Source organism: Brassica rapa, chromosome A02 (genome assembly GCF_000309985.2).
Source record: "Brassica rapa cultivar Chiifu-401-42 chromosome A02, CAAS_Brap_v3.01, whole genome shotgun sequence".
Classification (NCBI taxonomy): Eukaryota; Viridiplantae; Streptophyta; class Magnoliopsida; order Brassicales; family Brassicaceae; genus Brassica; species Brassica rapa.
In genome coordinates, this window is record NC_024796.2 from 2678704 (window position 1) to 2700632 (window position 21929).

At 30.6% G+C, this 21929-nt stretch overlaps 4 protein-coding genes across 8 annotated transcripts; 2 read left to right on the top strand and 2 right to left on the bottom strand.

Annotated features, from left to right (window-relative positions):
* Nucleotides 1-36: 36 nt before the first annotated feature.
* On the bottom strand, nucleotides 37-4757 carry LOC103850949 (transcription factor WER). Its single transcript, XM_009127757.3, has 3 exons — nucleotides 2405-4757; nucleotides 1946-2075; nucleotides 37-1718 (listed from the first exon to the last, which is right to left on the bottom strand). Exons 1-3 carry the CDS (start codon nucleotides 2547-2549, stop codon nucleotides 1397-1399), a joined length of 597 nt encoding a protein of 198 aa, XP_009126005.1. The 5' UTR covers nucleotides 2550-4757; the 3' UTR covers nucleotides 37-1396.
* Nucleotides 4758-10791: 6034 nt separating this feature from the next.
* On the top strand, nucleotides 10792-13429 carry LOC103850951 (formate dehydrogenase, chloroplastic/mitochondrial). The gene is made up of 5 exons (XM_009127758.2): nucleotides 10792-11107; nucleotides 11759-11933; nucleotides 12107-12647; nucleotides 12765-13002; nucleotides 13131-13429. The coding sequence occupies exons 1-5, from the start codon at nucleotides 11021-11023 to the stop codon at nucleotides 13242-13244; spliced, it is 1155 nt and encodes a 384-aa protein (XP_009126006.1). The 5' UTR covers nucleotides 10792-11020; the 3' UTR covers nucleotides 13245-13429.
* A 1865-nt stretch (nucleotides 13430-15294) lies between these two features.
* LOC103850952 lies at nucleotides 15295-18019 on the top strand. Of its 4 annotated transcripts, none has more exons than XM_009127761.3 (6): nucleotides 15295-15548; nucleotides 16307-16578; nucleotides 16686-16792; nucleotides 16875-17007; nucleotides 17093-17287; nucleotides 17392-18019. In XM_009127761.3, exons 2-6 carry the CDS (start codon nucleotides 16318-16320, stop codon nucleotides 17734-17736), a joined length of 1041 nt encoding a protein of 346 aa, XP_009126009.1. In that variant the 5' UTR covers nucleotides 15295-15548; nucleotides 16307-16317; the 3' UTR covers nucleotides 17737-18019. The 4 variants fall into 4 exon arrangements, with proteins under 4 accessions (XP_009126009.1, XP_009126011.1, XP_009126007.1 ...); XM_009127763.3 differs by lacking the exon at nucleotides 15295-15548 and adding an exon at nucleotides 15638-15696; XM_009127759.3 differs by lacking the exon at nucleotides 15295-15548 and adding an exon at nucleotides 15891-15906.
* A 46-nt stretch (nucleotides 18020-18065) lies between these two features.
* On the bottom strand, nucleotides 18066-21059 carry LOC103850953 (GPI mannosyltransferase 3). Of its 2 annotated transcripts, none has more exons than XM_018656850.2 (9): nucleotides 20734-21059; nucleotides 20201-20318; nucleotides 19982-20086; nucleotides 19502-19785; nucleotides 19141-19422; nucleotides 18848-19064; nucleotides 18622-18773; nucleotides 18376-18574; nucleotides 18066-18291 (listed from the first exon to the last, which is right to left on the bottom strand). In XM_018656850.2, the coding sequence occupies exons 1-9, from the start codon at nucleotides 20973-20975 to the stop codon at nucleotides 18205-18207; spliced, it is 1686 nt and encodes a 561-aa protein (XP_018512366.1). In that variant the 5' UTR covers nucleotides 20976-21059; the 3' UTR covers nucleotides 18066-18204. The 2 variants fall into 2 exon arrangements, with proteins under 2 accessions (XP_018512366.1, XP_009126012.1); XM_009127764.3 differs by having other exon boundaries at nucleotides 18376-18541; nucleotides 20734-21027.
* Nucleotides 21060-21929: the final 870 nt, after the last annotated feature.

Below are 21929 nucleotides of genomic sequence, written 5' to 3' on the forward strand. Positions count from 1 at the left end.
ATATTACATAGATAAATTAAGAAAATTTATTTTTTAAAAAATTATTTCATTTAATTGAATTATCACTCATCATTAAAATGGGTTAGAATTCGTAAACTATATAATATTTTTGTACATAAATAAATTTATTAACATAAGTTAAACTTTTATATCTACAACTATATATTATCTTTTTATTTATTTTGAAACTCTCAACAATATATTGTCTAAAAATGTTTATATACAAAAATACAATAGTATATAATAACCTTTAGTTTATATACTATTCTAAAAATGTTATTAGAAAATTATATTATTTTAATAATTTATTTAAAATACTAATGACAAATCAAATTTTAATTATAAATAATTATTTTATTTTAATTTTAACAAAATCTATTGAGAATTTGTAATTTTCAAAAAAATTCTTGAAAAAATATTACAATTTTGAAAATATATATCCAAACTCAAAATGATAATATTTCAAATTTTACAAATACAAAATATAAAATCATAGATAATAAAGAATAACTTTTTAAAATACACCATGAAAAAAATAATATATATGTTGTAAAATTAAAGAAATATAATATTTTGAAATCTTAATAAAAAAACTGGGCTTAATATCATAACATCAAAAAAATATCCTATATCAATTAAATTTACTAAAATAATATATTATATTATTTAAACAAAATAGTGACTTACATATAAATCCCGTGAAATACTAAAATGATATATGTTAAAGTATAGTATTTTGTAAACACAACATGTAAATATAAATTATTTTAAATATATATATTTTCTATAATTAATACTCTAAATAAAATTTAAAAATGTATTACATGCAAATGTATAAATTAAAGAAAAAATATTTTGAAGGAGGCTCTCTAATTGATTATTTTAGATTTTTATTTTGTTGTATCTAATTCGAAAATATATTCGTAAGTAATAAAAATTAATAATAAAGTAAAATGTATGAAAAATTACTATATATTTATAATATTGAATAATAAATAAATAATAATAATGTTATAGAGTTACACAATATATAACACTAAAATGGAAATTATATATCTAAAACATTTATAAAATGTGCGTGTCAAAATCTAGTTATTTTTTTAATTTCAGATTATAAGTTGAACTTATATTTAACATGTTTAGTTATATGAACATTTGACACAAGAAAATACAAAAATATTGCTTAGGAAGATACAAACATAACATATATTGATGCATAGAGTTTTCACGCATATATATAACCCAAGAAAGTTAACCTAATTAAAAGACTTAGCCAATTATACATTAACACATTGACAACTTTTAATCAAAGATTGTTGATGTATTAGTGTTTGATCAGCTATGAAGATAACAACTTAACAAGACTAAATGAAAACCAAAGCTAAATTAAAAAACATCAAAAGCAGTGTCCGTCTATAAAATCCATCATGTTGGTGAGTGAACTTAGCTCAAACTCATCATCATGGACCCAATGTGAACTCAAATAGTTACTTCCTTGACGATCTTCTTGAATCTCACTGTTATCATTAATATTTGAGATATTTGTTTCTTCTAATGTTTCAGTAGGATTTGTGAGACTGGTCTGATGGACAATATCACCATTACTCGGCTTGGTTTTTGGATCTTTGTTTCCAAGTTTCTTACTCAGATGTGTGTTCCAATAATTCTTCACTTGGTTATCCGTCCGACCCGGCACTCTTTTAGCAATCAAGGACCACCTATTTAAATACAAATCAACTATAAATTAGTTCCCTACTTTTAATCATACTTCTAGATATGTCTTAAGTAAATTTTGGAGGATAAAAACACGTGCTCCATAGCAAGTTCGAGAATAAAATCATGATGATTTATAGTGATGAACATGGATAAATAAATAGCTGTATTCTTTCTCTTGAAGCAGTTAGTTTAATGAAGTAAATGTAACTAATGAAGTTATAATATATACCTATTACCAAGCAACTTGTGGAGCCTAATGATAAGATCTTCTTCTTGCTCGGTGAAATTGCCTCTTTTAACATTTGGGCTGAGATAATTCATCCACCTCAATCGACAACTCTTTCCACATCTCTTTAAACCTAATTTACACAGTAACCCATAAGTTAGCATCAATTATCACCCATGAATCAGCAAATAACAGATAGAGATACAATGGTATTCCAGTTTAACGAGGTAATCAAGTAGAGTTGACTTCATAATCTATCGTTTCTACCCATAACCGCTAGATATAACTGTAATCCAGATTCAAGCTTAGACTGCGATATACGGACTTACCATTCTAAATAAATAAGCAACAATATTATTAACTTAGGTTAAGAGGTTAACCATTCATAAAAGAAAATCTATGATATCAATTTTCGCCCCCACACAAAAAGTATGAGCGAGAGAGTAGAAAGAGAAAAGAGACCAGTCTTTTTGGCTATACGATTCCAATGACCTTTGCCATGAGCTTTGACATAATCCATGAGGATCTTGTCTTCTTCTACAGTCCACAAACCTTTCTTGTACTCATTGTTTCCTTCTTCACCACTAGTACTTACTTTTTTCCTCATTATTTTTGTTTCTTTGGAAGATGGACGAGAGAGATCATATATAGAAAGAGAAAAGTAAAGAGATTGTATGAGTAGTTATTTGATGGAGTTATTAAATAGTACTACTACAAGACCTAGTGGAATATTTATGTAAAGAGTGTAAATAATAGCTAGTCACATTATACAGGTATATGGGCTTATTAAATAGTGTATTGATTGTGTCTGGCATGTGATGATACTAACATATTTCTGAGATGCAAGCTGTTGATTACTGATACGGATTAGTTTAATGAGTTAATCAAGATTTTCCACTGAAAGTTTGAAAACATGGACTCCCTAAGATGGTCTAGGGGGACACAAAAATCACGTGTATGCTTAAAAAAGATTCGTCATTGATCTTAGAGCTATTTTCGGCATCGAAGTTTCATGTGTCAGGCTAGTGTTTATCAAAGTATATTTTGAACCTTGGTTATTGAATACATCATAAGCAAAAAATTCTTGGTTAGAATTTTAACCCGAAAAATACACCACTTTTTCTTGGACTCTATTAAAAAAAAAATCAATGGCGATGCAAGTTTTAAACTCATGAAACGGATTAGGGTTTTGAGAGTACAACAAACCTATAAATATAACTCAAGGACTTGTGGTTCTTGCTGCAACCGATTGGAAAGTGAGATCCATAGTGATTTGCCTTTATCATTGTCAAAATAGAAATTATACATTACATATATCCTTATAAAAATATCTCTAGCATTGGTAAAAAAAGATTGAAATGGCTAATCTAATAGATAAATTTAATTTTGTACAATGATACTCTCGGACCATCGTCCGGGAATCTTGGGTTAGAGTATTCAGCACAATAAATTACTAATATTCTGTATGATAAGTATGTGCATGAGAGTTAGCAATTAATCTAAGGCAGATACTTAACTAGAAGATGATTTGACTCTCTTGGGATTAGGAGATTTCGTGAAATGAAGAAAAACAGTGTTTTGTAACAAAAAAAATAGAGAATAGAAGCTCCCTCTCTTATCATTAAAATATCTTGATCGTTGTGCCCCAGCAATATATCTATAATTACGTATACTGTTCTGTTAGTAACTTCTTCTGTCAGATAACATGTCCGTCGTCCGATGCATTTTTACAAATTTTCATGTACGTAAGCAAATAAACGATTGTTAACTACTCTTTTGAACAAAAAAAAAACTACTATTTCGAAAACATTTTCAGAATTTGATTTTTTGATAAATCATTTTCAGAATTTGTTTCCTGCATTTTTTTAACATCATGTCTTAGTGTTTTATTCATTGATTTATAAGTTGTCTTTACAAAAAAAAATATTTATTCTTGGGATGCATCATCAGAACTGCCAATACTTTTTTTTTGAACTTAGAATTGCCAATAGTTTTGACACTATGATATACTCCCTCTGTTTCATATTAAGTGTCAATTTAGCTCATTTTTCTTGTTTCACAAAAAATGTCATTTTACAATACCAATGCAACTTATTCAACCTTTCAGCTCAAAATTAATTGCAAAATGCATTGATTTTATAAATAAATCTATTTATCTGAAATTCCATTGGTTAGATTTGTGATATTAATGAAAACATAAATACGTTTTAATGAGTTCCTTAATATGTGTGAAAAATGTATAATTGACACTCTTTGTGAAACAGCGGGAGTACTATATAGTTATTTAATTTATTACAGGAGAAACCTTATAAATTAATAAACACTATATTTTTCCGGTCTCAACTTGAATCGGTGCAAAATAAAAATTATTCGATAAATAATAAGATAATACTATTTTGAAAAATCTTATGTAAATATATAGTCTCATTAAAATCATAAATTAATAATTTCCATCTATAAATTTATATAAACATATATACATTTATATAAACGTATATAATTTTTTATTGTATCTTTCTTCAAAAATGAATTTCATCTCTAGTTTTATTTTTAATTTTATCGAGTTACATATAAAAGTGAATTTGTATTGTATAATATGTATTCATACATAAACTATATCAGTATTCTACTAAAATAATTAAAATTCAAATGTATAAACACTAACCAATGTACAATATAATGAAACAAATAAATTTTTTCATTTTTCTACACTACTTAAAAATAAGAAAGATACTCCCTCCGTTTTTTAATATAAATCGTTTTAGAGAAATTTTTTTGTTCCAAATTATATGTCGTTTTCGGTTTTCTATGTAAAATTTATTAATAATTAATATTGTATAACCAATGGTAATATATCTTCTATTTTTCTATTGGTTGAATTGTGGTTAAATAATAATTAATGATGTTTTTGTTTAGAAAATATAAGAAATTAATGATTTTCTTAATCTACGTGTATAGCTGTAAAACGACTTATATTAAAAAACGGAGGGAGTATAAGTCTAAAGAGGAATCTCTTAAATTAATAACTCTAGAAATTAATAAATTATCATAGTCCCAACATTATTAATTTCTAGAGTTTTTACTGTACATATAATTACAAACAGTAATCTATTTGGAAAATGCAATGGCATTTGTAGAAGATTAATTATGAGAAAATAAGTCTTTTTTAGCAGAGGCGATTATATAGCTGGCGCATTTATAATTCTAGACATATTAAACTCCTAAGGCTGGGAGTTGGGTCAATGAGACGAGTAATAGTTCTCTGCAACCTTTCATTGTAATAAGTTCTTTTTTCAAACAATTCTAATAACTACGTCGTATAAAATATAATCGAAAATTTTATGTGGACATTCTATCATTCAAATATGGATGATTTTACTATCAGGTTTGGGTATTTCATAAGGAATATGTTGGTTCACAAGTTTACTATCTTTTCAAAGATTATGTGATGATTTATGCATGCTACAAACTGAATGATCTAAAAATAGAATGTTTATAATCATGATTTATGCATGCTACAAACTGAATGATCTAAAAATAGAATGTTTATAACCATGATGATTATGTGATGATTTATGCACGTCACTAACTGCTTTAGCTCTAGCAACGTTCACAACTTTACAAAATCCATAAGCCTCGTCAGCCAAACCATGTTGGCATAACGCATAAACCTCGTAATCGAATCACAGTGTTGTAAGTGACGGTATCAACGCCACAACTCTATTTCCAAGCCAACTAACTGCGAGACTCAGTTGACCCACTTTGCACATAGAATGTTTATACACATTGAGAACGAAAACGTCCGGGGAAACTCCACAAGTTCTCTCCAGAGACACATTGTTTTCCCTAAACATCACCAACTGAGTTGTTAAGCGAAAAAAAAAACATCACCAAACCGAGCCTCGATGCCGAGAATCTTAATGCCGTCGTTTAATACCTGATACGAACCAGGCCCTATAGATGGGCTTATATTGAACTTTACCTTTTCGGGCCTAAATTTATAGTCTGGACTAAAACAGCTTAATCAATCAACAATCAACTCGGTTCAATCAAAACTAGACTCTAATTCGATATTTATATCCGAAAATGAAAATTTACACACGAAATATCAAACAAAGCATAGTCCAAAAAATCTAAATTTTCATAATTTCTTAATAAACTTGAAAAACATGCAAAAGCATATGAAAAATCTGCTAAATGGAGAAACAAATTCGAAAATGGAGAACTAAATCCGATAAATATAATAGATATCTTAATTAACTCAGAAATAAATCTCCAGTTAATCAGTATAACAAAAAACAAAAATGGTTAGAAATATTTCGCTCTTAAAGATTCAGAGACTGAGAAAAGAGAGAAATATATGACTTGAATACTTATGATTTGGTCATGAAATTTACACTTAATTATCAGAAAACATCAATACCAAATCTCTACTAATAAAAGGGAGCTTTTGAGGCTCCATAGGGCGTCCACATCAGCGGAAAATTTTTTTCCCGAAAGATGACACGTGGCATAAAATATAGTTTTACATTTTAATATTACTTATTTTCGAAAATTGTAAAAAATATGTAAACATACAGCATAAAAAATGGAAAAACTACATTAAACATATGTAAGATTACTATTTTTCACTTAAAAAAAAGACGGCTTATCTCCATAATATAACATTACCGTTTTATAAAAAAAAAACAAAAAACATTATATATAATTTCAAAAATAATAATATATGTAAAACATACAACATAAAAATGGAAATACTACATTAAACATATGTAAGATTATCATTTTACATTTAAAAATAACAATAATATGTAAACATACAACATAAAAAAAATGGAAACTTTACATTAAACATATGTAAGATTACCATTATTCACTAAAAAAACGGTTTATCTTCATAATGTAACATTACCATTTTATAAAAAAACGAAAAAAAATATAAATATAACTATTTGACTATTTGTCCAAGTTCTTCTATTAAACATTGCCGTTTTACATTAAAAATGGAAAAATACGTAAAGATTTAAATATCTATCTTAAAATATAAAATATAGACATTAACTAAATATAAAGTATAAGAAAGAGAAATACTCAATATATAAAAAAATATATAATAAGTAAATATTATAAATATATAAATATACGAATTATATATACAATAATAAGTAAATGCACAATTTCAAAAAAATGGAAAGAGTACATTAAATATTAAACATCTATCTTAAAATGTAAAATATAGATATTAAGTAAAGAGAAAGTATAAGAAAAAGAAATACACAACTTAAAAACAATGGAAAAAGTATATTAAGATTTAAACATCTATCTTAAAATGTAAAATATAGATATTACGCAAATAGAAAGTACAAGAAAAGTAAATACACAATTAAAAAAATGGAAAAAGTACATTAATATTTAAACATCTATCTTAAAATGTAAATCAATCTTAAAATATAAATTTATTAGTAAATAGAAAGTATAAGAAATAGAAATACACAATATAAAGAAAAATAAATAATAAGTAAATATATAATATAATCCTGAAAGATGACACGTGGCATAAAATACAGTTTTACATTTTAATATTACTTATTTTCGAAAATTTATAAAAAATATGTAAACATACAGCATAAAAAAATTGAAAAACTACATTAAACATATGTAAGATTACTATTTTTCACTTAAAAAAAAAGACGGTCTATCTCCATAATGTAACATTACCGTTTTATAAAAAAAACAAAAAACATTATATATAATTTCGAAAATAATAAATATATGTAAAACATACAACATAAAAATGGAAATACTACATTAAACATATGTAAAATTACCATTTTACATTTTTATTTAAGAAAATAATATGTAAACATACAACAAAAAAAATTGAAAAACTACATTAAACATATGTAAGATTACCATTTTCACTAAACAAAAAGACGGCTTATCTCCATAATGTAACATTACTGTTTTGTAAAAAAAATATTATATATAATTTCGAAAATAATAAATAATATGTAAACATACAATATAAAAAATGGAAATACCACATTAAACATATGTAAAATTACCATTTTACATTTAAAAATAACAATAATATGTAAACATACAACATAAAAAAAATAGAAAAACTACATTAAACATATGTAAGATTACCCTTGTTCACTAAAAAAACGGGTTATCTTCATAATGTAACATTACCATTTTATAAAAAAAAGAAAAAAAAAACATAAATATAACTATTTGACTATTTGTCCAAGTTCTTCTATTAAACATTGCCGTTTTACATTAAAAATGGAAAAATACGTACAAATTTAAACATCTATCTTAAAATATAAAATATAGACATTAACTAAATATAAAGTATAAGAAAGAGAAATACTCAATATATAGAAAAATAAATAATAAGTAAATATTATAAATATATAAATATACGAATTATATATACAATAACAAGTAAATGCACAATTTTAAAAAAATGGAAAGAGTACATTAAATATTAAACATCTATCTTAAAATGTAAAATATAGATATTAAGTAAATAGAAAGTATAAGAAAAGGAAATACACAATTTTAAAAAATGGAAAAAGTACATTAGTATTTAAACATCTATCTTAAAATGTAAATCAATCTTAAGATATAAAATTATTAGCAAATAGAAAGTATAAGAAATAGAAATACACAATATAAAGAAAATAAATAATAAGTAAATATATAATATAAGTAAATACCAAATTTAAAAAATGGTAAATTACATTAAGATTTAAAAATATATATTAAAATTTAAAATATAGATATTACGTAAATAAAAAGTATAACAAATGGAAATATACAATTTAGAAAAAATGGAAAACGTACATTAATATTTAAACATTTATCTTAAAATGTAAAATAGAGATATTAAGTAAATGAAAAGTACATGAAATGGAAATACATATACAGGAAAATAAATAATAAGTAAATAATGTAAATATATAATATATGAATTATATATGTAATAATAAGTAAATACACAATTTTTTTAAAAATGGAAAAAGTTCATCAAGCATTAAACATCTATCTTAAAATGTAAAATATATAATATAAGTAAATACACAATTTAAAAAATGGAAAAAGTACATTAATATTTAAATATCTATTTTAAAATATAAAATATAGATATTACGTAAATAAAAATATAAGAAATGGAAATAAACATTTAAAAAAATGGAAAAAGTACATTAAGATTTAAGCATCTATCTTAAAATGTACTTCTATCTTAAAATGGTAGTAAATTAAATAAAAATGAAAATACCACATTAAACAAAAAAAAATGTATAGTTTTACATCAAGAAAGTCCCTATAAAACTCATTATTCCATCCACATCAACCTCACACTATTAAGGAAAATTTCAAAGCACTCGAGCAAACAAATGGTTTCACCATCAACTCTTGCCGTCCCAGAAACCTTTAATGACCTTGAATGAGATTTTTCTTATAACAACAAACTTTTTGTTAGGTGGATTCATTGTTGGGAAACCCGCAACTTCCAAAAGCTAAACTTATTCATGGGAATTGAATTGCTTTTCATAGACTCAAAGGTATTCTTACAAATTTAAATTAATCTAATCCATAATTTTATTGTTAATATTCATAATAACTCTTTCATGATCAAACCATTTCAGTTAATAACCATTCAAACATTTATCCTGAAACACTTCCTTCCTCGCCGAATCAGGTATTGGTTCATGTTGGTTTAGTATTGTTTTTGGTTTACTAACTGGTTTAGGATGGTCCTATTGTAAATATAATTTAAGTTTGTTTAGCATATATTATGTTTAAAATAACTTAAATTAAATAATAATAATATTATGCTTAAAATATAATTTTAGAGAGTTTTCAAATATAGTTTACAGAACATTATAGGTGATGAATTTAATTTATTAAATTCGTTTATTACTTAAAACTAAGTTTTTTAAAAAACATACTGAGTTATAAATATCAATGATGGATTGGTGAGTATAACATGAAGACAAAAATATAAATATCTGATTTTCAAGATAAGAAATTCAGCTTTTATTCATATACTCAATATATAATATCTTAAATTATTTTTTAAAAAATATACATAATTTTTATATATAGATTAATCTTCCAAACTTAAACTATTATATTATATATGAATAATGTTTTTAAATAAAAATAATTTCTGATTTAAAATAAAAATAAAAACAACAAATGGTTATTTTCAAATAATGGATGTAATTTACATTATACTATCATTTAACAAGTATTAGATACGTTTTGATATATCATTATTTTCTATTTCCAGAAAACAATAAATTGTTAAATATCAATATCATCTAGGTTAAGTATACGAACAACACAAATTCAAACATCACAAAAAATATTTACATAACCATTATAATACAATAATTTAATCAAAAAATACAATTAAAAAAATATTAAAAAGAATAGTTATATACTTATTATTTGAAAATAAAATATATTTTTGCTAAAATTTTACTTACCTGGCCAAGGAGATCGACCATCTTTTTATGGATCGATCGAATGTTGAGCATATGGTCCATCCGAAAATACTATGCAGTTTAATAAAATCTCTAAAACATTTATTCCAACACTCAAAAGATAGTTTTGGTAAATATGATAACTAGATAGCCAATAAAATTACAAAAAAATATTTAAATAGTAAAAAATATGTTAATTTAACGTGTTAAAATTTAAAAATAAATTTTAATTATGACATGCATTTTAACATTTATATAAATATATATCAAAGCCTAAATATAAATAATTTAACAACTTAAATTAGAAAAAAATAAAAATCCCGGGCGTAGCCCGGGTTAATCCCTAGTTAGTACAATATGGCTCGATAGCCGTCGGTTATATCTTCTTTGCCACGTGTCACGTTGTAGCTGGGTTGGACAAAGGGACGATTTGGTTTTGGTTCATCAGGTGCGTGAACTTTCATCAACTAAGTGTATATAAGTAGTTGTCTCTTCTCCTTCCCATTAGTAAGTCTACCAAGGAAGTAACCAAATTGATAATAAACTCTCTTTTATCTCTTCAGCTGTTCTATTGAGAATGATGGCCATGAGACGTTTCACCGGGGCGGCGATCAGGGCCTGTTCTTCCTCTTCGTCTTCTGGCTACTTTGCTCGCCACCTTCATGTACGATCTTCTATCTCTCTCCTTTTTCAAGATTTCTGGTGTTAATAATAAGTTTTATAAGGTTGCCATATTCTGGAGAAACTCGTGTTACTTGTGTACGCTTTTTAAGTTTGTTTGTCTAATACTTTAATATTGCGTAACTGATGGAGGTTTTGAGACCTTTTCCATATAATTTCACTCAAATTGATGAGATCCAGGGTTTTGGTGTTGAAGAATTCATTTAGTTGTGATAATGATTCAGACAGTGCATGCATGACTGTAACGTGTGACGGAAATTATGAAAGTACAACCGTCCTTTCTGATTATTGATTATTTTTTGTTTGAAACACTCCTTTCTGATTATTGATTTATTTCATTTTTTTCATCCTAGAAGCAATGACTACATGGTGTTTCTTTCTTGATATTAAACGACAGGATATTTTGTTAGGCTCTCTTGCAAGATTATGGGCCTCTAAACAAGCTTATAAAACGTTTGGGCTTTTATTAATAATACTAATTGAGTGTATGCACGTTAGTTTTCAAAACTTGACACACAAGTCTTAAGACAGGGTTTCTTTAAAACTTACATGCTTCGAGTTTGTTTTCCTATATATGTAACGGCTATATAGAAACTTTATGTTAAATAGTTTTCTGAACCGGTTTATGAAACAGGCTTCTTCTGGTGAGAGCAAAAAGATTGTTGGAGTTTTCTACAAAGCCAATGAATACGCTTCCAAGAACCCTAACTTCCTCGGCTGCGTCGAGAACTCCTTAGGAATCCGCAACTGGCTCGAATCACAAGGACATCAGTACATTGTCACTGACGACAAAGAAGGTCTAGACTGTGGTAAGTATTCATCAAATCCGTACATAAGATTTTAATTATCACTTAAAAATCTCATATGTTATTACTTTTTTATTATTATTATTAGATGCCTAGCACATATATTTATTATTCTTTTTAATGCATAGCACATACTATATGTATGACTCTTCTAATGCTACTCTTATAATTGGCAGAACTTGAGAAGCACATCCCGGATCTTCATGTCTTGATATCCACCCCATTTCACCCGGCTTACGTGACTGCGGAAAGGATCAAGAAAGCCAAGAACCTCCAGCTTCTCCTCACTGCTGGTATTGGATCCGACCACATCGACCTACAAGCAGCTGCAGCTGCTGGCCTGACGGTGGCTGAAGTCACAGGAAGCAACGTGGTCTCTGTGGCAGAAGATGAGCTGATGAGAATCCTGATCCTCATGCGCAACTTTGTACCAGGGTACAACCAGGTCGTCAATGGAGAGTGGAACGTTGCGGGGATTGCGTATAGAGCGTATGATCTGGAAGGGAAGACGATAGGAACCGTAGGAGCTGGAAGAATCGGGAAGCTTTTGTTGCAAAGGTTAAAACCGTTCGGGTGCAACTTATTGTACCATGACAGGCTTCAGATGGAGCCTGAGCTGGAGAAAGAGATTGGTGCTAACTACGTTGAGAACTTGAATGAAATGCTTCCTAAGTGTGATGTTGTGGTTCTCAACATGCCTCTCACGGAGAAGACAAGGTAAAATTGTGAATATCACTAAAATTAAAGATACTCTGAATAAAAACAAACAATACAATATTTTTTTTATATTTATATAAATTTTATATACATTGATTATTAATTATGTTTCTGTAGAGGAATGTTCAACAAAGAGATGATAGCGAAAATGAAGAAAGGAGTTTTGATAGTGAACAATGCAAGAGGAGCCATCATGGACAGGCAAGCTGTGGTGGAAGCGATGGAGAGTGGACAGATCGGAGGGTATAGCGGAGACGTTTGGGACCCACAGCCAGCACCTAAGGACCATCCATGGCGTTACATGCCTAACCAAGCCATGACCCCTCACATCTCTGGCACCACCATGGATGCACAGGTTAATATTGTTTTCCTTAAGAGTTAACAAATATCATACATAATAGTCGCTTTGAAATTAATCAAAATTAGTCAAATATATTATTGATATTATATATTTGGTGATTTGTTTGATTTGAAAAAAAACAGATACGTTATGCGGCGGGGACTAAAGACATGTTGGAGAAGTACTTCAAGGGAGAAGACTTCCCTGCTCAGAATTACATTGTCAAGGATGGTGTGATTGCTCCTCAGTACATGTGAGCAGTTTTTTTCAAGTCTTGTAAGCTGTATCCAAAGGACAAAAGCTTACAATGAACCAAATAAATTCTCAATAAGTTGTCCCTTTTTCCATTTGAAAAAAAATTGTAATAAGACATGTAATGTAACGTACGTTATGATTTCATGACATATGTTCTTATATATGACAGTGCTTATTATATTTGATCTTCGAGTTGAACCTAACTTTTTAAGAGCCATCGACCCGTAAAAAGGGTAATGTTTCCACATCGACCCGACTTGATCCACACCTGGATATGGACACACCGACGCTGGTCTCACTTGGACTTTACGACAACATTTGTATAATGTTGTAGAACGTGGGTCCAAATATGTACAAATAGTATTTATGTTTCTCGACAACTATGTCAATCAATATTATGCGTATTAAAACTATGAAATAATATTGATTTCATTTTCTCTAGATGATATGTGGCGATTCATGTTATGTCAATGCTAAAAATTCAACTTGTAATTTGATCAAACAGTGATTAGATATGGTGACAGCCAACTATTATTAGTTTCCTTATTCTAATTCTTCCCCTACCCACTTTTCAGTATCGCAATTTTTTACTGCATCAGAGTATTGCTCAAACCTAAAAAATTTCTGAACAACATATTTAAGATAGTAACTTGTATAATTCATAACTCACTTTATCATCTTGCCGACTTGGTAAGACTTTTGAGAAATACTCATTTTTATTTGTTCTTCCTCCCGAAAAGGTCACCACTCGAAACCTATTATCAAAGGATATGCACATTTATTAAAGAAAAATTATTTCAGTTTAAACCAAAAACCATATACAGTACAACATCTACAAATTAATAATGTTGAAATTTTGAAATTTTATTTATTTGTAGAGATATTAATTTACAAAAAAATTCTTATTTAAAATTCTTATATTAAGATATATTTATTCTAAGATAAAAAAAATGATTTTAGTATATAGACATTAATTGTTATTTTTAAAAATTTAACATTTATATTAATTTTATTATATTATTTGGTGTATATAATATATATTGCATAGAACTTGTGGGTTTAGATATAGTACTACTAAATCACATCAAAAATATATTAAGTGTTAAGAAAATATAAAGATAATTCTATTGTGAATATAAAAAAAAATATATATTAATAGGTTCTTACTTATATAAATATTTATACATATAAATTATTAATTTATAATTTTAATGGGACCATATATTTACATATAATTTTTTATAAATATCTTATTATCTTATTGATTTGTGTCAAATTTGAACCATTCCAAATTGAAACCGGCAAAATTAATTTATTTATATAAATTATTAATTTATTGAGTATTAATTTATAAAAGTTTTAGTGTAACTACAAGTTTCTTATGTTGAGTAAATAATAATTAATGCTTCCGATCTTCCCATTATTGTATAATTGATAAATAGATTATAGATACAAGATTTCATGACAATATTAACATAATAAAAACACGTATAAATCCAAAGATATTTCATACCAAATTTTGCTGTAAACTTTTTTTTCAGTCAAACTCATTCTTTCAAATGATTCAAGTTATTGATTATAGGGATCTGACAAGATTTGAATTTAATTCTTATATATAGATAAGTACGATATGAATTTAAAGCTCTTACACCTACCACATTTCTGTGTATCCAGAAAATGTATGACATGTAGTGTCATTGTTATCAACATTCATGATAAAAAAAAAAAAAACATTTGCTTGAAAAACCATTTCTAAAATATCATGCTAGATTCACAGCGACAGTCGACAGTTGATGAGGATGTATTAAGCGCTGGAGGGTCTTATCAAAATCTAATCAAACATCTTTATTCAAAATGAAACATAATAATCACTCAAATATATAATTAACCAAAAATAGAAATGAGTTTTTATTTGGAAATAATATATTTATAAAAACATTAATTTCAACCGCGAGGCAATCGCAATATATGGTAACTAGAAACCGACAAATAAATTCCTGTGCACATCGGCCCCACTCGAAATTTATATACAACACCGTTTCAGACCCACACCATACGAATACGACGTCGTCTCGAGCCACACTTACATGAATACGACTCGTGAAAGTGCATCGCCGGTTAAATATATTTTTTTTTCGTCTTCAAACAAATTAAAAGAAGACTCTCTCTTCACTCCATTTTCTCTCGCATTTCAAATTTGATTTCCTTATTTAGATTCTTAAGGTCGGCGAGGCGATTCTCGAGTCCACGGCGTTTCCCTTGCTCCTCCGTCAGCTTCTCTACTCAGATTCTGCTACGTTTCGCCGGTAAACTTCTCCGTCCTCATTTTCGGTAATGCAAATTCGAACTAGTGTTTGGTATTCTCAACGTTTGGTGCTGATCTCTGGAATTCTAGAATTAGTCAGCCGGTGAAACGTTTTTGTAATCGGATTCGGAATCGCGAGGACTTGCTTGGTAACGAGTCGAGATCTTCCGAGTGTTATTGAGCGAGATCGTGTTTTCGTTGCTATTGTTAATCTGCTTTGAGAATCGAGTTCGAAATGTAGATCTCTTGCTGTGTTTCCTTCTCGCTGTTGACAAGTGGAGTTTGTTGACTGATTCAAGCTTTATAGATTTGAATTCATTGAGAGATCTGTGAGAAGTTTCCTACATAAGAGATATAATGTGAGACGTCTCCTAAATAAGAGATATAAGAGACGTCTTTTAGCTTTTAACGAGACGTCTTTTAGTTTTTAACTAAAAAAAATTAAGAGACGTCTTCTCTTATATTAGCTAAGAGACTTTCCCTAAGAGACCTGCATTAATCATGCCCTAAGGATTTAATGCTATGTGATAAGTTAGAAACGGATTTGAGTCTCACTCTAAGGCTGTGAAGTAAACTCTAGAATGTGTGTTATGTGGACTAGAGAGTATGATCTTAGTCTTCATTGTTTTGATTATAGACTTTCTTCTTGCAGTGAAATCACATAGAGTCTTCTTGCGTTGATTGATGAGATTATTTGCTTCCACATTGTTCTTCTTGTAACTTTCTTTATGTTTTTTTGAATGGTGACTTTGTTTCTAGCTCCTTCACGCATGGCGAGCAATACTTTGAAAGATTTGAATACTCTTCCTGTAACTGAGAAGATGAGTGAATGTAAACCAAGCTTAACCAAGCCTTGTGTTGGGAAAATTAATGGAAAGTCTGAAGACAGACCTCTACCAAGCTCTGCTGTTACTTTGGATCCTAGTGTTGTGGAAACAGAGAAACCTGAGGCAGAGAAAGCTGCCGTGGAAGTTGAGTATATTGAATCTGAGAACTTGGATGATGTTGAAGATGCTGATGCAGTTCTCAAGGTATCTTTCTGTTTTGGTTGTGTTAAATCCCATTAGCAAACTGTTAATCTATTTGGAGATTAGAGATGTGATTGTTTACGAATCTGTTTGTTTTCTTTTTTCTTCAGACGGTTGTAGCTGGTCTTGACTCCAAGGATTGGGTATCAGTCTGTGATGCTCTTAACAACGTTCGTCGGCTTTCAATATTCCACAAAGAAGCAATGCTGCATATGCTGTAAGCCATGTTCTTTATACTGAAGTCTATAACTTCATTTAGATTGAAAATTGGAAGTCTCACGATTATCTTCTCTTAACAGAGAAAAAGTGATCCCACTAGTTGTGAAATCACTGAAAAATCCAAGAAGCGCGGTGTGTAAAACCGCATGCATGACATCTGCAGACATCTTCAGCGCGTATAACAACGATATAACAGATCTGTTGGATTCTCTCGTAATTCTTTTTATCTTATCTCTTACTCTTTCACTGTGCTCATTTGATTGAACTTTACTTGTTCTCATACACACTATGCTCACAGCTTACTCAACTCCTCCTCAAGTCTTCCCAAGATAAAAGGTTTGTCTGCGAGGCAGCAGAGAAAGCTTTAACATCAATGACCAAATACGTTTCCCCAACTTTGCTGTTACCAAAGCTGCAACCTTGTCTCAAGAACAGGAATCCTCGGATCCGTGCAAAAGCATCGTTGTGCTTTTCCAGAAGTGTTCCCCGATTGGTAATACAAGTTCATCTTCTTTGCTTTCCAGATATATCTATCAAAAACGCATCACATATTATGTAGCAACTCTAACTCTGTGTGCTGTGATATACATGCTTCAGGGCGTTGAAGGTATTAAAGAATATGGAATCGACAAATTGGTTCAAGCAGCCGCGTCTCAGCTTACCGATCAGCTCCCTGAATCCCGCGAGGCTGCACGTACCGTCCTACTAGAACTTCAGTCCGTTTATGAAAAAGCTCATCCTATCGTCAAAGACGAGACATCATCACCATCATCGTTGCCAGAGGAAGAGCAAACCCCGGAGGCAGTTACTTGGGAAATGTTCTGTCAGTCGAAGCTGTCGGCTCTAAGCGCACAAGCCGTGCTTCGTGTCACCAATATCGTGGCAGTGCCTGCTCGGGAGGGTTTGGTTACTGCAGGTTCATCTTCTTCATCACAGCTATAAGCCTTCTCTACTACATTTTGCATTTTATTAAAACGTTCGCTATGGATCATACGGTACATGGTATTCTCCGGCTATGATCTAGCACATTGGCAAGTTATGGACCGGTAAAAAGAGTGAAACCCGGTTATTAAAAATCTTTGGTTATTTTTCCTTTTGTGAGTGAGATTATTTTCTCATCAGTCTTCATGAGTGACCTTTTTCTTATGTGTATATATCTATACCAAGATTTGGTAAGATGGTCTTAGTCTTTTGGTTTAATGCAATTGGTCGGTTTCTTTGACGATTCAAGCGTTCATTTTCACATCGTTATTGACTTGTATGATACAAACTTATAAAAAAACATTAATAATACAATAAGGATAAAAACAAATAAGAAAAATCGTGTCGTTCATACAAAAAGCAATAGAACACACGGCGTCTCAAAGAGCTGCGAAGCTAAACCAACCAAAAACGACACGAAACCTAAAATCAGCCTTCTATATTGTTAGCATAGACGACCACCGAGGACTGAAGATCTCTATCAACCTTGAAATGCGCGTGGAAGAATCTTTTCACCTGTTTCATCGTCAATAAAGAAACCTATTTTTAGTCCAAAAAAAAAAAACAAATGACGTTAGAGTTGAAATCAAATGTTCTTGCCTCTCTAAAGGAATGTTGGATTATGAAATCTCTGAGTTTTCTTTCTTCTGATGCAAACATCACAATGTGACTAGGCGGCTCTGACCAGTTTCCAGCTAACTCTGTTACGAAACCTAAAGGGTCCATCATGAATCTGTCTGACTCGTCAAGTTTTCCCTTCTCTTCACTGTTTGACAAGAAAACCAAAGAGGCAAAACCCCTTTATGAATCAAATCGTCAAAGAAGCAAGAACTGTGATTCTGTTACCTTGGCGTGCAGTCGAGAAATAGCATTGGAATGTTACTATGGAGAGTAGAATAGTACGGAGTAGAATGGCATGGCATGAGAAACAGAATGCTCTTTACTCTCCCTTTATATGCTTCTTCCGATAAGTAGTTCATCGCATCCTCCGTCCCTCTCTGTTGGAAACAACAACATTCCTTTTCACCACGAGTCGATAGAGATAGCACTCAAAAGTAAATTGATTCTTTACCTGATGGAATAAACTCATGTATAGTGCCATTGGGACATTGGTCACAAGTAAAAATAGGACTGAAAGTATAAGTTTAGGAGACCACTTGACGATGTGCTTCTTTCGAGAGACTTGCTTCTTTGTAGTTATTGAAGATAATGATGAAACAGATGTCTCCATTTGAGCAAGTGCATAGCCAGAGAATATCAAAGCAATGGGTAGCACCGGCAGCACAAACCTATCATTCATAATCTGAGTAGTCCACACGGGAAAAAATAATCCATGATGAAGGATTCCTTGTGAAGGTTTTTTACCTGAATTCCTTGTGGCCGAGTAGACTGTAAACCGTTAAAACCCATAGAACAAGAGCTGAAAGCTTCTTATCCTTAGACTTGATAATTCCAGCAATGGAGAGTGGTGTGAAAGTGAAAAGCATGACGAGAAACCCCTGGGAGAAGTACCAGTGCCATGGGTGAGTTCCGTAGTAGTCTCCACCAGACGAAAGGAAATTGAACTTGAGAAAATTAAGAGGCACAATGACCCATGACCCGTACATCATACGGTCCAACAAACAGGTGAAGCCGAGGACCAAAGACCTAACACCAGAAAGCAAGTAAGCACTATGAAAATCATCAAAAGCAAACATTAGAATTAAAAGAGTACCGTTAAACTCACCCAATTGGGATCACCTCTAGGAAGATGAATTTGACCTTACTAGGCGTCAAAAATAGCTCAAGCGTCCCAACGTATAACCATATGATTGCACTTGTTGGTCTTATGGCACATGCTAAAGCCGCTATGACAAAACCCCACTTCCGATTCACGGGATGGTCCTTTGAAGGATCTCTAATACAAGGCCAGTAGTAGAGCCCCATGATGGTGAGAACAGTCTCCAAACAGTTTGAAAACGTACGGTTCATACAGAAGAACAAGAACCAATTCGCCAGTTGACAAAAGAGCTACCAAAACGTTAAGGAAGCACTCCGGAAATAAAATGCAAATACATATCAACCTCAAATCTAATGTAATGGTGGAATGGCTTCACTTTTTTATAGTTGATAAGTGTTTTTTACCAGCCTAGGCTAATCTTGTACTTTTCATTGGCCACAAACTCATTCATTGCATTTGACATAGCATGGTGCAAAGAAAGGATACAGACCAAGCTGCAACATGTTTACCATAGAGAGCATCAGAGAGTTTGTACAAATAGAGATCACCAAGAGCTGAAAATACGGATTGCATGAGACGTGGCGCTTTGCTCTGCATCAGATAGTTTGTAAGACATTAACAATTCTATCTACCTTCATTTGAATATACACGGAGGAGCTAAAATTGCTAAAACACACAAAAGTCAAAAGAAAGAATCACACTGACCATAACGTAGGGAGTATCAAGACCCGTGAGATGAAGAACCTTATACAAGAAAGCGAATAACATTGGATGCAAATAGCTTCGTATCCCTCTCTTCCACTCCCATGTCAAGTAACCATACCTATCATCATCATTACGATCAAAAATCAAGAACACATTTGTGACAACCCATCCCGCTCACTCCGGCTCACAGCTCTGCAGGGCATCAACCCTAATCCTCACCGTGGGACATCCACCGGTAGCTTATTGGTTCGTCAAGCCCAATACCTCACCCTTTAACAACACTCCTACGTCACAAGTTGTCACCAATTAATCTGCAGATCAATAACCTACTGGTGGATGTGGAGGCGTTTACTCCCATGGTGAGGTTAGGATCGGTGCCTGTGAACCGGGGTTCCGAGTGAGCGGGACGGGTTGTCACAGCATTGACTCTTACGAACTCATCACAAAATCACTACGTTGAACACTCAACAGTCATAGAATCCACAAAACGGTTCAGCTTAACAGTCAACTAATGAATGATGAAAAACATTTACCCGAAGACGGTGCGATGAGCTACTTCTAGGGATTGCCAATGCTCGTCTGGATTGAAATACGTTTGGATCAACAAAGCGTTCACCACGCGAAACGCGAGGCAGAGTAAGAATATCCGCCTCGTGGATCGAGTTGCTCGACTTGATTTGGAAGAAGCACTAGACGGAATCCGATCATCGCCGCTGTTAACTGTCGCGCCACCGTCGCCGTCGCCGTCGGCGTTCTTCCGTTTCCTTATTTCCATCGATAGAAAACTAGAAAGACAAAAACTTACGCAGCCCAAATTGAAATATGCTTGAGAAAAGGCCCATTATAAAATAGGCTCTTTGGATTATTTAGGCCCATCTAGTTTAGAGTAAAATAAGCTCTATGAGACTTGCTAACTTTAGATAAAATTATATTTCATATATTTCAGGTTTGCACACACAAATTTTTTTTTAACGATGATTAATTATAATATTAAAATTATGAGAATATTATATAGACGCTGACAATACTATTTGTCTTATGAATATATATGCTTAACGACATCACTTGTATACACAAATTAAAGAAATAGTTAATTTTTTAATATTTTTATATAAAAATATAATTATCTATACACTTAACCATATTTCAACTAATAAAAAAAAATTACTGAATAAAACTAATAAATTTTGCATTGAAAGTCGAAAACGATACTTATTTAGTAACAAAGAAATTTTTCAACGATGACACTTAATACGAAACGGAGAACGTATTAGCCATCGAAATTAAATAATTATTTATTTTTAAAATACCTTACTTTTTTCTTTTGGAAGAGCAATTATTAATTTTTTTTAGCCACCGAAAATAAATTGTACATATATAAAAGGATATGAAAGCAGTTAAGCACGCGTACCAAACACTCTACAATATAGTAGTGGGGAGATAGTGTGCATGCTTGATGACACCATAACCATAAGATAACAAAAAGGGATAGAAAACCCTAGAAACGATTATGCGAATATAAAAGGGAATAACGTAGAAACAAATGAGTATTGAGAAATATATATACGTCACGAAAAATATGATGTTTATCCACACTAAAGAGACACCAACTTCGTTCAACAACTTCGTTTAAGCAAGGGACAAACAAGTGACAACAACTTCCATCATTTCATACTTTTGTTCCACTTAAAAAAATTGTTTTACGTGTTAGACAGAGCAGTGACTAATG

Excerpts from the sequence above, each read along its gene's own strand:
- LOC103850949 (XM_009127757.3), bottom strand. The coding sequence starts at position 2,549 with ATGAGGAAAAAAGTAAGTACTAGTGGTGAAGAAGGAAACAATGAGTAC. Across the intron at positions 2,076-2,404 it reads TCGTATAGCCAAAAAGACTG|GTTTAAAGAGATGTGGAAAG; the intron begins GTCTCTTTTCTC and ends TGTGTAAATTAG. Across the intron at positions 1,719-1,945 it reads CACAAGTTGCTTGGTAATAG|GTGGTCCTTGATTGCTAAAA; the intron begins GTATATATTATA and ends GTATTTAAATAG.
- LOC103850951 (XM_009127758.2), top strand. The coding sequence starts at position 11,021 with ATGATGGCCATGAGACGTTTCACCGGGGCGGCGATCAGGGCCTGTTCT. Across the intron at positions 11,108-11,758 it reads ACTTTGCTCGCCACCTTCAT|GCTTCTTCTGGTGAGAGCAA; the intron begins GTACGATCTTCT and ends TTTATGAAACAG. Across the intron at positions 12,648-12,764 it reads CCTCTCACGGAGAAGACAAG|AGGAATGTTCAACAAAGAGA; the intron begins GTAAAATTGTGA and ends ATGTTTCTGTAG.
- LOC103850952 (XM_018656851.2), top strand. The coding sequence starts at position 16,288 with ATGGTGACTTTGTTTCTAGCTCCTTCACGCATGGCGAGCAATACTTTG. Across the intron at positions 17,008-17,092 it reads CAGATCTGTTGGATTCTCTC|CTTACTCAACTCCTCCTCAA; the intron begins GTAATTCTTTTT and ends CTATGCTCACAG. Across the intron at positions 17,288-17,391 it reads CCAGAAGTGTTCCCCGATTG|GGCGTTGAAGGTATTAAAGA; the intron begins GTAATACAAGTT and ends TACATGCTTCAG.
- LOC103850953 (XM_018656850.2), bottom strand. The coding sequence starts at position 20,975 with ATGGAAATAAGGAAACGGAAGAACGCCGACGGCGACGGCGACGGTGGC. Across the intron at positions 20,087-20,200 it reads TTGATACTCCCTACGTTATG|AGCAAAGCGCCACGTCTCAT; the intron begins GTCAGTGTGATT and ends TATCTGATGCAG. Across the intron at positions 18,774-18,847 it reads ACATGAGTTTATTCCATCAG|AGAGGGACGGAGGATGCGAT; the intron begins GTAAAGAATCAA and ends TGTTTCCAACAG.